The sequence below is a fragment of the Prorops nasuta genome, unplaced genomic scaffold (genome assembly GCF_024137725.1).
Source record: "Prorops nasuta isolate Cenicafe-Biocafe unplaced genomic scaffold, Cenicafe_Pnas_1.2 PNAS00014, whole genome shotgun sequence".
In the NCBI taxonomy this organism is placed as follows: domain Eukaryota; kingdom Metazoa; phylum Arthropoda; class Insecta; order Hymenoptera; family Bethylidae; genus Prorops; species Prorops nasuta.
In genome coordinates this window covers 1,735,356-1,750,153 of record NW_027116811.1, presented here as the reverse complement: position 1 = coordinate 1,750,153, position 14,798 = coordinate 1,735,356, and the positions used below count along the sequence as shown (strand labels likewise).

Sequence of the window (14,798 nt, the reverse complement as noted above, 5' to 3'; positions counted from 1 at the left end):
AAGATGCAGCGTTGCGCAATTGTCTCGACAAGCCCGCAAGGATTCTCGAGAGAGTTGAAAGAGGCAGGCAGGCGAGCAGGCAGGCAGGCAGACCCTGGCAGGCATCGCACGTCACGAAGAATCTCCACTCTCCTCGTGGGCGCTTCCTGAGACAAGGAACGCGAATATTCAACGGGACGCTACACTCACGTGGAGGATTTTGTGTAGGTCGAGAAGGTCGTCGAGGTACCTGCGCCTAGCTGCTGGACTGTCATTAATGTCTTTAGCTTTCCATGCCACTGCATTGTTTCTTCGAGCATATATACTATTTTATATATATATAGGCAAGAACACGTGGGACGTAGAAGCCGAAACCTGAAAACCCTGAGATTCTCGCATGGGTAATCTAGAAAGAATCTCAAAGTTGTCTTAATCGAATCTGATGAATGATATATATACGATTCGAATCCGTAGCGCGTGTACATACACCGAGTCGTGTATAGCTCGGCGCACGCGGCTCTTTCATTGAATCACAACTAGCACCGCCGCAGGATTATTACGTTTGTTCGCCATTAACCTCGCTCATGGGAATCGCCAGAGTCGCCATATGTTTTCTTGGCTGGCTTGTTGTTTTGACCCGCGTACAAGCCCGATTAAAATGCGGATCATCTTTTATCGCTATTCCAAACGATATCGCGGTACCGATATACCATATACGCAACGGGGCACAACGGCTCTTCGCCGAAAAATCACAAATTACAAGATATTTCAATTGTACCAGGTGCATGTTTAATAAAGCATGAAAGATGCTAATTAATTGATATTTTTAATCTGCACTTTCGCGCACCCTCCACCATATCAGCGATCACACCTGGTAATTAAGACGAGATACAGAAGCTAATAAGGTATATAAGTTCAAATCCTCTCATCCTTACAGCACTCAATCTCGAAGTTTCTTCGATCGGTAAAACATGGCTGGACAAAAAGTGTTGATGCAGCTCGCTTGTCTCTTGGCTTTTGCCGCGCTGGGTAAGCAATTCGACATTATTTGTTTAAACGTGCACAATGTTTTTATTTATTTTGTTTGTTTTAATCAAATTACAAAAACAATTTTATCTCCCTTCAAAAATAGCATTTGCCGATGAGCCGGAGAAATTGGTGAACGGTAGGAACGTATACACCAGGGAGTTCCCCTATATGGTCTCCATCAGGGAACACAATTCTCACTTTTGCGGCGGCGCAATCATAGATCGAAGAGTCATTGCCACTGCTGGTCACTGCCTGCTACATCTCGTTGGTAAAAGTCTTGACTCAACCACTGTCGTGGTTGGTTCCAATAGCCTTAGCTACGGTGGTAAGGCCTACAAACTAGCCAAAGTCATTATTGACGAAAAGTACACCGAACCGAAGAATCACGTATGGAAGAACGACATTGGAGTCATCATTGTAAATAATATTAACTTGAAGAACCTTGAAATTGATTCCTAACTTATTTTAGCTAATAATTGCACTTTTTTCTAGCTTGCTAGTGACATTGAGTTCAACAATGACGTCCAGCCCATTAAATTGGCTAGTAAAGATGTAAGAGTCAATGAATATGCCACGATCAGTGCATGGGGCATGACTTCTCATCCAAAAGGTGAAGTGTCCAGGCGGCTGCAGAAATTGGACCTCACTGTTATCTCTACTGAAAAATGCAATTCTAGTTTCCATGATGTCAATATTACCCATGATCAAATCTGTACCTCACTTTCTAAGGGAAGTGGAACCTGCCATGTAAGTGTTTTGTAACATTTATTTAATATCCTTCTTTTAACTAATTTTCCTTCTTTCTTATTTGCAGGGAGACAGCGGTAGCCCACTGGCTCAAGATAGAGAACTTGTTGGTATTGTGTCTGGCGGTATCCCTTGCGCACAAGGCTATCCTGACGTCTTTACCCGCGTCTACAAAAAATTGGAATTCCTCAATAAATATATTACCAAGAAGTAATTATTCAGGCACGAACCTCAGATTTTCGACAAAGCTATCTCCTACATTGTTCGTCTCTCACCTGCTGTGTTAAAACCCTTCAATAAACCTCTTGAAAATAACCCATGTCTATATGTTATTGACACGCCTCTACTAGCGTTAGATTATACCAAGCATATCATTACAGTTTAATTATAACATAATTTATAGACACACAGTACTGAGAAGCTTCGCTCTGGATTCCTCTTCAATCTAACCAGTTTATAATATAACAATTGTATTACATAGCTGAAAATTGTCAATATTTGTTAACACGTGGCTTGGTTTGTTTTAACGCCTGCTTAGAACAAATTTGAAGATAACTAGAATTATTTTTGCACAAACGTTCGAGTCTCTACAATCCATATATAAAGGACGGAATGATTTGCTCGATATCAATCATTTATATACAGATATGGCTGCGAAGGGTTTGATCATTCTAACAAGTGTTCTGGCGGCTGTTCTCAGCGGTAACAGATTTTATATCTATAGAATCACCTTACTGTTAACAATAAAATACTTAAAACTTGAATAAATTCACTTTAACAGTGTACGCTGAGGAGCCGGAAAATTTGGTAGGAGCTTCGATTGCTGCACCCTATAAATATCCATTCATAGTATCGATCAGGATAAACGGATATCATCATTGTGGTGGCTCCATTATCAGTTCAAAGGTCATTCTTACTGCTGGCCATTGTGTTGAGCCCAGTACAGTACGTAGTCCAGGTACTACTGTAACAGTTGTTTCAGGGTCTAACTATTTAAATGGCGGTGGTAACGTTCACTATCCACAATATTTCTTCGTTCATCCGTACTATCGTCTTTCCGCTGGTTCCAGACAATCCTTTGATTATCAGTACGACATTGGTGCGATTCTTGTAAGTAATTTATTCGACACTTTTTGATGCGTTTAATATCGATTTTCCATATAGGAATTATATATGTTTCAGCTGAAAAGTCCCATTCGATTCTCTTACGCGCAGAGAGAAATAGCTTTGCCCGTTGGTCCACCACCACCTATGAACAGCCAACTTAAAGTAATTGGATGGGGTGGTATGAATATGCGAAGACAGATACCAAACGAATTGAGAGAACTGGATACCTACCTTGTGGACAATGAAGCATGTAAGAGATATCTTTATTCGGTAACACAGAAACAAATTTGTACCTTCAGGAATTACTACAAAGGCATATGCGAGGTAAGCATCGATTGTTCTGCTAGGGTATTTTTCCATCCACACGAGGAGCACTAGTCATTCTTTATATATATTTCTTATCTTTTCTCAGGGGGACAGTGGAGGACCATTGGTGTACAATAACAGGATCATAGGCATTGCTTCTGCTAGCGTAAACTGTGCATCACAGGGCTATCCAGATATCTTCACCAACGTTTGGGAAATGAGGGATTTCATAAATGGCATACTTCGATATTATTAGGAAACTTTTAAGATTAAAAAATATAAATTATTGTATTGTATGACTGCTATATTTATACTATAAGAGATTAAATAAACTTATTTATATTGTACTATATATTACGTTAAATTTTATACCCTCCTAATACGGTTTCTTGATTTATTAGCAGAGACAAGTATTCATCAACTAATGCAGCTTTCTATATTATGTCTTAGTGTAGTCGTGTACTCTTCTGTGAATTTCTTAATCTCTCAACAAAATCAGTTGGAGTGTTTGACTCCACCACGCTTCATTTGTGTTACACGAGCAAAACCACTTCATTCTTTATTTTATCACTTAATATAATGACTTATTCTAATTGATTGTTGCTATTATCACAGCTGCTTTTGGGAAGGTCGAAGAAGAATGATGACATAATTGCTTGAACAAACTGTGGTAGTTCCTGTTATACACGGGATCTGAAAAAAATATTCTCTATGAATTTATATAATACCCAAAATTCGATGAATTTGTTCGAGAAAATATTCAAATTTTCATATTCCGCATCGTTACACGATATTTCGATAGCTTAACTTATCGCGGAAGCTATTAACAAGAAATGATGAATAAACAAACAATTGAAGAAATATTGTTTAAACTTTAGAAAGTAAAGACATTGTCACTTTAGGTATCTACTGTACTAATCAGACACGTTTCATATCTGAAATAAATTTCTGGCTTATGACTGAATAATTAATACTGATAAACTGAAATATAATTAAAAGACAATTTAAATAAAATAAATCTTTTTCATATTTGTATCAGATGCCATTTTAATATCTGTATTTGTTCTTGTTTTATATTGGCTTTAGATATTCTTGTAAAAAAAATGTATGAATCTATTTTTTTACCAAAAATATGAATTGTTAAATGATAAAAGTTAATCTTTATCTTTTTCTATAAATAGATTAAAAAATTAATCATGGTAAATTTTTAGAGTATATTTTTACGATTAAAATGACTTCTCGCAAATTAAAATCCAACAGAAAAAGACAATTTTTTACAAGAATATCTGAGATCTATAAGGAACAAGAACATATATGGGTAATGAAGTAGCATCCAATGCAAATATAAAAACAAATTTTATTTTACATTGTTTTTCAGTTATTCATCAATATTTCAACGCGTTAATTATTAAATCATAAAGCAGGATTTGCTTTGTTTAAAAATATAGATCGTGTCTGACTAATGCAGCAGATATCTACTACGACACATCCTTAAGTAGATATTGAGCTTAGAAAAAAATATTGATACAGAAAAATGTTTCATTCATCTTATTCTGAAGATATTCTATATTAAAATTAGCATATAATTTATACGAAATGTGTAGAATTTGGAATCAATGAATAATTAAAAGTACCTAACACAATTTTAACATGTTATTTTTCACAGAATGAGCAAATTATGCGAAATATGTAAATTGATTGTTTTTTTTTTCAATTATTCAATAATTTAAGTAGTTCTGTTTCAAATTTGACTTTGTGAATGGTTCATATTACTGGAACTATCAGTTTTTATAGTAATACAAATAAGAATATTAAACTCAAACTATTTTCTAAAAACACGAAATAAAATACGAATGAAAGTTTGCACATGCGAGTATTATGCTTACATTAAAATAACGTATGCTAAATATTATTTGAATGAACCGTATCATCTATACAGAAGAGAATCAGCAATTCAATGATTATCTCTATCATTAGAAGATAGTTTAAATATTTGTTTGAAGTAGTAGAGATACAGCTACTATATAAAGAGCTATTAGATATAAATTCTTCAGTTTTATTTCAAGCTTGCTTATTAGAAGTAATAATGGCACGTACAAGTTTTGGATTACTTATCGTCGTTTTGGCCTTGGCTGTCACTGGTATGAAGCTTACTACAATTTTAATCAGACATTAAGTTAATTGGAAAGGTGCACACTGCAGGTATCTAACGCCATAATTTTTTAGGCACTCTAGCCGAAGAACCTGAGAGACTACATAGGGGTAGTGTTGCAGTGAATCATGAGTTTCCCTATATGGTAGGCATCATGTACAATAATCAGTTTTTCTGTGGTGGGGCCCTGATTAGTAATCAAATGGTACTTACCGCGGCTCACTGTGTCCATCCATTAACTACTGACATGTACGGTGGAAATAACGTTAGAATTATTACTGGATCAAATAGCTATTACTACGGTGGACAAAGTCACTATCCAGTGAAATATTATTACCATCCTAGATGGAATAGGCAGTTATCGATGAATACAGAGAACACTCAATGGAATTTTGACATCGGTATGATCAAGGTAAGTCTGAATTATTTATATTTAATTATTTATCACAATTATTAACTGGTACTTTTCGCTTATGTTTTAGCTCGCAGCTCCTATTCAGATCACTGCGTATCAAAGACCCATTAGCTTACCACAGGGTCCACCACCTACCCACACATATGCAAAAGTTACTGGTTGGGGATTAACCGAATACGGAAGTCCCTCGACGTATCTTAGGAAATTGGATTTGAGGTTGATTCCTACCGACACTTGTCAACGATACATTCCGTATCAGCTACATGCACATCACATCTGCACTTACAGGAGCGTAGGAGTGGGTACTTGTAACGTAAGTATCAGAAAAAAAGCAATCCTCGACTGATCGTCATAATATATCGTATATTTAATTTTAGGGTGATAGTGGCAGCCCTCTGGTTCATAATAACATTATTATCGGCGTGGTATCCGGTGGTTTTCCATGTGCCAAAGGTGTGCCAGACGTCTTCACCAGTGTATATCATATGAGAAATTTCATAAATCATGTACTTAGTTTAAATTAGTTGTAGTTAAATAAATATTTATTAATATAAAAAGAAAACGTTTTTTTTTTCTCTCTATAAATTATTCACTCGTTTTATATCAATCACACGAAATTTTGCTGTATTCTCGAAGAGTATATGCAGTATACTAACAGGAATAAAGATTGGATGAGATAAAATAAATAAACGTGGGCGTAATATCCCAAGTAGATTCATTATGCATTTATCAATGGAATGATCAAGGTCACAATATACAACATCAGTCTGTATAGAATCTTAAGGAACAGATATCAATGATATCCTGCAGCACGTGTTAAAATACAGGAATAAATTCCACTTCTTCTCTCATCGGATAGTTTAATTCTTTAAAATTCCTCGCTCACTTTACGCTCGATATAAAACGCGAGGAAAGTATATAGGAGAGGAAGTAAATAAAGAAGAGAATGTCAAATAAATTATTAAGTACTATATTTATTCATAAACTGGTTAAAGTCACAAATCATGATGTCATTATACAGAAAATCATACGACGTCTTATGGGAACTGAGCCTGTACAGATCTAATCCAAGGACGGAAGGAATAGACACAAGTGAAACCATCAGGATATCCTTGAGCGCACGGTATGACCCAGGAGGCGATTCCAACGAGCTTGTTCTTGACGACGAAAGGACCACCACTGTCACCCTAAAATCCAACGATATTCAAACAATAAAATAAAAACTGTTAAAACCTCGCTTTTCCCATTTAAAAAATTACACAATTTTATTCTTACATTGCAGGCACCCTCTCCTTTTTGATTGAACACGCACACCTGAGTATCGTGAAGACCCTCGTGATACGGTCTGCACTTCTTAGCTGTTAGAACCCTCATGAGGTTGACTTTGAGTCTCTCGGCGCCACGTGATCCTACAGAGGTCATTCCCCATCCAGCGATAAAGCCAATATCGTTATCGACTGGCGGAGAGTCGGCCAAGGGAATAATCTTCACACGTTTGCTCTCCGTCACTGCTTTCTTCAGCTACAACAGAAATATCATCGTTTCTCAAACTTGTACAATTTTTATCACACTTTCCTCTGGGGTATCGTCGAAACCTACAGTGATAACTGCAATATCGTTGACAAAAAGATCTACGTGGCGACCGGTATATCTAGGATGCTTGGTAATTCTCTTGATTTCGTAGCGAATTCCATCGGACACATTGTTGGAGCCTACGTACACGTGGAAGTTTTTGTAAGGAGGAACTGCAGTTTGGTCGACACAGTGGGCAGCGGTCAGCACGTGATGCGGGCCGATGATGGAGGCACCACAGACATGGAAATTGTGGACTCTCAATGAAGCTATGTAGGGTATTTCACTTTCCACAGCCGAACGTCCACCGACGATGCGAAGTGGCTCCTCAGCTGTAACAGTCCATTCATTTATAAGTGGATGTAAATTTTTAAAGTCACCAGAATTCCTTATAATCATAAATATTCCTAATGAACCAACCCCGAGCGGTGTTACCGATCACCAGGAGTACCGACAAACAGAATAAACTTAGTCTTTCCATTTTTCTTCCTACTTTCACAACAATCCACACTTTGCAATAATACTCACCTGAATTTTGATCTTCCTTCTTATACGAAATTCTTATCTACTCGCAGCGTCCGTTACGCAGATTATTTTCATTTATCTCTGACGGTGAATGAAAGAGAAAGTTAATTACCTCGTGGATGGATAAAAATGAAAAGTTACACAGGTGCACTTTTTAGTAAACTAAATATCATGATTAAATTTGATCAATTTTTAGCGAGGCGAACGACATTGGGCGGAAACTTTGATGGCAATGAGATGTTTGTTGGGACTAATTGGCGTAAATGTTAAGCATTTTTTTTTGCCTGCAGGTTAAAAGGATGACGTTACCGGTTACTTATCCGTTCGCGCAGTATCCTCGCTGTTTTTGGTGCGAGCAGGCGTATGGATCACTCCGAGACAAGCCCACTCACCCATTGCCACATTGCTCGCCTCTTACCGCGAATCATTCATTACTTCGGATTATTGGATTCATGAAAAAGCCGCAAACAATAAAATTATATGCCTCCTCTTGGTTGGACACAGACCAAACAAGGATAAAAATCCTTTTAAGTTTAACCTGAATAATGCTTGCATGCATTTTCATTAGATTCCCGGGAGACTCGCGAGCTAACGATGAATGACTAATCGAATATTCAATGATATTCCGTATGGATTGTTCGGTAAAAAAGAAAAATACTAAAAATTTTGCAACGAATACCAAATGTTATCCGCCAAATAAATCGGTCAACCACCAACGAACAATGATAAGGATCACTCAGTTTCTCGTAAAACAGTTGGTCTAGCACGAGACGTTAGGATCAGGCATAACGTCACGTGTATAATGCTAGAGGTCGCGTTCGCCATTGTTCTTGAAAGTAATGCACGCGCCAATTTATCTGATCCTTAGAACTAAATCAATAAATAAAAAGCAATTGAGAGGGACGATTGTTCACGCACATTTAAGGCGCATTTAAAGCATAGTTTCAATATTTTGAAGTGTAGAAGAGCGTAGCTCTGTTATTAGCAGGAACGAAGCGGAGCCAAGAGCTCTTATTATTTTAACTGCCCCAGGTTAGCCTCAGAACTGACCTGCTCTGCGAGCTACACGAATAAGCGGATCTTCGGTACTTGTCAAGGGCAGACGTTTATAAAGGCAAAAATTTCAAGTACTTGTTAAAAGCGAGTACGCCTTCGAACAACAGTACCCGTGGAGTGATGGAAAGGGCTGTGGATGGCCAACGATATGACTATATAGCACAGTGTAATATAACGTAGGTCAAGCGTGCGCATGCACACACACTGCGATAAACAATGCATGAATGTTGAGAAAAAGCTCACCGTTGGTACACGGGAAGAATTAATTACAGCTAGAAAAAGCTGTGCGCGAGAGAGAGGGACTCTGGCTGATCGACCTTGACGCGATAAGAGTGACAGGGTAAGGTGATAGGGGGGGGGGGGGGGGAGGGGGTAGAACGCGCGTCGCGCCCTTTCAAATGCTTTGCATCTCCGGCGGTTCACGCGTCTCGCACAGGCGCCCCTCGCCTTCAATGACGTCAGCGAAAGTAAAACGGGGATGCGAGATGGGATGGGACGGACTGGGGACTGGGAAGGCACTAGGCCGCAGGCTCGCTCGCTCGCTCGCTTCCTCGCTCCCTCCAACGGGCCTTCGTGGCAAGGGAAAGAGGATAAGGAATGCGGGTCAGTGGGACGGTGGGACGCGCCACCGGCCACACAACACCAGGGCCACACGGGCGTCTCGCGTATCGGCTTCGCTACGCGAAACCTAGTCCACCTACGTAATAGCTTTCTACCCTCGACATCTCTCCTCCACCCTCTCTTGCTCTGTCCGTTTCACGAATGAAAGTGGACCTACCCGAGCGAGCGGCCCGAGCTACGCGAGAAGCCATGAAACTTTGTTTCCGAAGCCACCAAGTGCCGTGACAACCTGACAGACCTCAAACATTTCCTGCAACGTCGATGATAACAGTGCTAAACTAGAGAGAGTCGACCAATTTTCTTTCGCGTTACCATGGCATTGATCAGATGCTGCCTCGAGGCCGAGACACCGGAAGTCTTTGAGTCGGTCGTGCGTAAGTGCACCGATCCAGGATGTAAGTGAAATCTTCCTGCATTCCGTGCTATTCACCAAATTCATCAGCTTTTTCTCTCTCATCCGACGTACGAACTTTTACACGCTATCGATTTACTTTCCTGCCTACCGAAAACCTCGTGCCAATTAGGTTTAATGGACTAAATCGATTTGCGAAGACCTTTAGCAATTGCGGATGTATCAAGGCTGTAGAAGAGCCTTTTGAAAATATTTCGGTAGTAATGATGTAGTTTCTATGATTATTAATAATGCTTACGCTCTTTGTTTATGGCTTCTAATTTTTATTCTCTCTTCGTCCAGCTTCTTTGAATTTGTTAAATCAGCTGTAATAGTAAATTTGGTTTAGTTTTTATTATCAGCGCTTGTAAATTTCATTCTAAGGCGTTAATGTAAAATGCGCGTAATTTTTTAATGGATTTTAAATTTTAAAAACTGCGCTCACGAGTAGCTGCTGCCATCTTTTAACGGGCGCACGTACTATTTTTCGTAAAATGATACTCGATCGGTAAAATCGCAGCGCGACACACGTGTAGTGGGCTGCGGCGCGTGCGCTTTTGTTCCCCTTACTCCTCTCCGACCGACCTAGACAAGGCCACATTTACTGTCAGACAGTTTTCATATAAGCATGTGTATGACTGTGTCACTTTGATTGTTCACTGCCTCAGCTTCAGCTGTCTCACTCACAGTCTCACTGGCTTTGAGAAGTTTGAGGAGCAGAGCAGATCAGAACAGATGATTGCCGCTGTTAGATGCATGTGTCGTAAATGCACATCAGCAGACTAATAATAACGTTGCTAATAAATTGATCGAGTGTGCTTTTGAAGATTATCTCTATTTAAAATGTTTGGTAAATTAATATTTTTATAGAATTTCATTAATTACTCATTAGTTTAAAGAAATGTGCTTATAGATCAACAGTACCTCTGAGTCATTACTGTAGCAAAACATTTAATTAACCAGGCATTCTATTTCTGTCATCAGGTTGCTGCTGGTGCTGTTCAGCCTTACGGCCAAGATATAAAAGATTAGTTGACAATATTTTCCCAGTAAATCCACAAGTAGGTTCATTTAATAAATTAATTATATATTATCTCATGGAAATTAATTATTATTTTATTATATTAATAGGATGGACTGGTTAAAAATAATATGGAGAAGTTGACCTTTTATTCTTTAAGTAGTCCTGAGAAATTAGATAGAATTGGGGAATACTTATTTCAAAGAGCTTCCAGGGATATCTATAGGTAATTATCCTCAGCAAAAAATTCTTCTATGCCAGTGCGTGCTAGAGAAACATTTGTATTTATCTTGCATAGTTTAAATTTTAATTGCATATAATTACACTAGTTTCATCTATTACACGAACAAGAAGATTATATAAAGACAAATTATTCCTAGATCATCTATTATGCAATTGTAACTGAATTTTGCATTTATTTCATATATCATTTTTTATAGGAGAAGAAATGGATTTGTGGTCATTGCTATGGAAGCTATGGATCAGCTCCTTGTGGCTTGTCATGCTCAAACATTAAACTTATTTGTTGAAAGCTTTCTAAAAATGGTACAAAAATTACTTGAATCTACGGATCCTCAACTACAAATTTTAGCCACACAATCTGTAAGTAAGAATAATGATACAACTTAAGATTACATTCTATCACCCTTTCCTTTCTAACATTATTTCAAAAAAATTACCTAATGTCTTTTATAATTTAAGATAATAAATCACAATAGAAATGCTTGCACAATTATTTGCTACAAAAGTTGTGAAGTTTACAAACGTCTAAAGGCTACCATATCTTTTATTTAAGTTGCACAAAATGTTGACTTCTTCCAGTTTGTTAGATTTGCCAACATCGAAGAGGACACGCCGTCTTATCACACACGTTATGATTTCTTTGTATCAAAGTACTCTGCCATGTGCCACTCCAATAATGACGACATGACTGTACGTAAACAAATTCGTTTGGCTGGTATTCAAGGATTGCAGGGTGTTGTTAGAAAAACTCTTTCAGATGAATTAGTGGAAAATATTTGGGAGCCAGTTCATATGGATAAAATTGTACCTTCCCTTCTTTACAACATGCAAAATGCAAGGTTGGTTAATAGAGACTAATCCAATCTTAATTATAATCTATTATTGTCAATATTTTTGTAGATATGCTAATAAAGAGAATGCAACTCCTGATAGTCCTACAGAAGAAAGGTCAGATCCACCACAATTTGCCGAAACTTGTATGCGCGAACTAGTCGGGCGCGCATCCTTCGGACATATCAGATGCGTTATCAGACCAGTTTTGAGGCATTTAGATAACCATCAGTTATGGGTCCCAAATTACTTTGCTATTCATACATTTAGAATTATCATGTTTTCCATTCAATCACAGTATTCCTATACAGTAGTTGAAGCTTTAATGACTCATTTGGACGATCATTCCAAGTCTTCGCCGAAGATTAGAACAAGCATAGCGGACACTTTATCGAAAATAATCTCAATTGCTGCTGGAGAAAGTGTTGGTCCATCTGTCTTGGAAATTATAAACTCTTTGCTATCCCATCTACGTGTTAGTGTAACTAGAAATCAGTCGTCTAGCAGTGATGAACAATTGTATCAAGAAGCTTTGATAAATGCCCTCGGAGAATTTACAAATCATCTTCCAGATTATCAAAAGATAGAAATAATGATGTTTATTATGAGCAAAGTACCTTACAGTCAACCAGATCGTTTAGTATCAGTAGGCAAAGGAGATGTATTGCTGCAGAGTATCCTGCTGAAATCATTATTAAAAGTAAGCAACATCACGCCCTCGACTGTCCAGCCTTTTCTTTTTATTCCCTTATAATTATTCTTTTAGGTTGGAACAAAATATCAAGCAATTCGCTTCAACAACACATTCCCTCCAAGCTTTTTGGAGCCATTGTTAAGGATGTCCTTGGCGGCTGATGCAGAAATGCGGCTTCTTGTTCAAAAAATTTTCCACGCGTTAATTGACAGACACCGAAACATAATGAAACTTGCTAAGCCAACGTAAATAGTTCATTCATCGTAAAAGCTTCATTAATATTCTTTTTCTATTTATAATATATTGTTTTCCACAGTGTGAATCTTGAGAAGCTTGATCTGGCTGTTGAAAAAACACCAAGGCCAGATGTCATATTTATTCGTAAGCACGGGCCAGAAATTTATTTAGCATTATATGAGTCTCTGGAGCTGAGCAGTAATACCGTGGATAACTTGGAAGCTATTTACACGACATTGGCATTGCTTGCAGTTGAGCTTGCATCAGAAGAAACGGTTCTTGAGTTATTACGATTGGTATTAAGCCTTCAGGATCTAGCTTTAACGAGTGGACAAATAAATATTTTCTTAAAGTTTAATATTCACGCAGTGGTCATTAGTCTATTGACATTAATTTCTTATGTGTGCAGTATAACGTCTCTTATGGATTATGCTAATAAGGTAAAAAATATACACCTCTATACCCTGTGAATCAGAACATATAACATTTTTTCTTTTTTCTTACATAGATTATAGAAGCAAGATGCAAAGAAGCTCCGCATCTATTGCCCGATTTAAAATCACATTACGAAAGTGGCCTATCTTTAAAAATTCCACAAACACTGTTAGTAGATCAAACAGTAGTCAGTGAATGCTTAAAAAGCGTTGGACTTGATAGTGGCAAATGGCATCAAGGATCTGGATACAATAGCAATTCTCTACAGCATAGGTAATTAACAGTTTTTTGAATTCTATAGCAAGAAAGTAAGTAAAAATTAAACTGGAAATTTATTTCAGGCATTCATGGGTTGAAAGTGCTGGACGAAATTCACTAGCAGATATTAACTCCGGCGCAGCGGAATTAGATAGTGGTGGTTCATCTCCGGGCGTGCAAAGAAAATTGCCTGGAGAGGAACTAACATTTGAGAGTATGAAAAGAATCTTGACAGAGAATAATAATAACAATCAAGCGATCGAAACAGAAAAAAGAATGCAGCTGTCGGAATTCTTTAGAAATGCACCATTCCAAGACCTTGTATCTAAAACTCAGCCTAAGGTAAGCATAAAATCGCAGATCTAATAAAATTATTAACGCATTCATTGCCCATAACACTTATGAGTGCTATGGGCAGCGAACGTATTAAAAAAGAATAAATTAGGTGATCGATCAGCTGTACGCTTTCAGCATGACGTTCTCCAGAGTAAATTATCGGAAATATTTAATTCTCTATCCGTTGATCCGAGAAATTCAATTCAACCTGGAGGCCCACCGACAGACGCTAAACCAACACAAACACCAGCTTATGAAATTCATTTTCCCGAATTGTTTGTCTACTAAACCTATTATTAGTCACTGCTTCCTAGGATATCTATTTTCTTTCTTAAATTTAGAAAGTTTCTTTTTCTCAAAAGTACAGTTTAATCCTTGAAAGTAGTTAAAAATTTACTGAATTTTGCACAAAACTTAAGCAATCTTAATTTGAAGAACTTATATTCATATATAAAACTTATATCATACATTTATAACTCAAGAGACATTTTTGGATGGGCTTATTCCAGGATATTTGTATGTACATGTATATTAGTTTCCATCATTGACTCGTATTAAATTACAAAATGTGCATTTTAATTAAAAAATAGTATTTCTTCTGTATATGACATTTTATTATTTATTGTTGAAACTTTATGATGGTTGACTAATGTCACAGTGTTAATGTAAAGTAACAAATATTGTACAATAAAGTTTTCTGCTTATATAATGTTAATATTTTAAATCTCTTTATTTATGAAAACATTGTACTGTGTTAATAAATAGTTATAAAAAAAATTGTTTCATAAATTTATTTTAATAAAAATAAAACACTGCTATGTGTGATGATATAAAAAAAACTTT

At 37.3% G+C, this 14,798-nt stretch overlaps 5 protein-coding genes across 6 annotated transcripts; 4 read left to right on the top strand and 1 right to left on the bottom strand.

The window, feature by feature from the left end:
- The first annotated feature begins 744 nt into the window (after positions 1–744).
- Positions 745–2,204, top strand: LOC136778681 (chymotrypsin-2-like). Its single transcript, XM_066735779.1, has 6 exons — positions 745–853; positions 917–1,008; positions 1,112–1,425; positions 1,501–1,755; positions 1,823–1,965; positions 2,159–2,204. Exons 2-6 carry the CDS (start codon positions 951–953, stop codon positions 2,202–2,204), a joined length of 816 nt encoding a protein of 271 aa, XP_066591876.1. The 5' UTR covers positions 745–853; positions 917–950.
- A 198-nt stretch (positions 2,205–2,402) lies between these two features.
- On the top strand, positions 2,403–3,748 carry LOC136778680 (chymotrypsin-1-like). The gene is made up of 6 exons (XM_066735777.1): positions 2,403–2,457; positions 2,537–2,865; positions 2,938–3,186; positions 3,275–3,376; positions 3,425–3,461; positions 3,570–3,748. Exons 1-6 carry the CDS (start codon positions 2,403–2,405, stop codon positions 3,746–3,748), a joined length of 951 nt encoding a protein of 316 aa, XP_066591874.1.
- Positions 3,749–5,254: 1,506 nt separating this feature from the next.
- Positions 5,255–6,259, top strand: LOC136778679 (chymotrypsin-2-like). The gene is made up of 4 exons (XM_066735776.1): positions 5,255–5,309; positions 5,395–5,732; positions 5,803–6,048; positions 6,113–6,259. The coding sequence occupies exons 1-4, from the start codon at positions 5,255–5,257 to the stop codon at positions 6,257–6,259; spliced, it is 786 nt and encodes a 261-aa protein (XP_066591873.1).
- A 495-nt stretch (positions 6,260–6,754) lies between these two features.
- Positions 6,755–7,907, bottom strand: LOC136778678 (tabserin-like). The gene is made up of 5 exons (XM_066735775.1): positions 7,877–7,907; positions 7,728–7,835; positions 7,335–7,639; positions 7,011–7,256; positions 6,755–6,922 (listed from the first exon to the last, which is right to left on the bottom strand). Exons 1-5 carry the CDS (start codon positions 7,905–7,907, stop codon positions 6,773–6,775), a joined length of 840 nt encoding a protein of 279 aa, XP_066591872.1. The 3' UTR covers positions 6,755–6,772.
- Positions 7,908–9,546: 1,639 nt separating this feature from the next.
- stmA (Protein EFR3 homolog stmA) lies at positions 9,547–14,641 on the top strand. Of its 2 annotated transcripts, none has more exons than XM_066734991.1 (11): positions 9,547–9,904; positions 10,885–10,961; positions 11,032–11,147; positions 11,362–11,524; positions 11,744–12,003; positions 12,065–12,695; positions 12,762–12,934; positions 13,006–13,366; positions 13,435–13,634; positions 13,703–13,961; positions 14,091–14,641. In XM_066734991.1, exons 1-11 carry the CDS (start codon positions 9,823–9,825, stop codon positions 14,241–14,243), a joined length of 2,475 nt encoding a protein of 824 aa, XP_066591088.1. In that variant the 5' UTR covers positions 9,547–9,822; the 3' UTR covers positions 14,244–14,641. The 2 variants fall into 2 exon arrangements, with proteins under 2 accessions (XP_066591088.1, XP_066591090.1); XM_066734993.1 differs by lacking the exon at positions 9,547–9,904 and adding an exon at positions 10,602–10,750 and having other exon boundaries at positions 14,091–14,639.
- Positions 14,642–14,798: the final 157 nt, after the last annotated feature.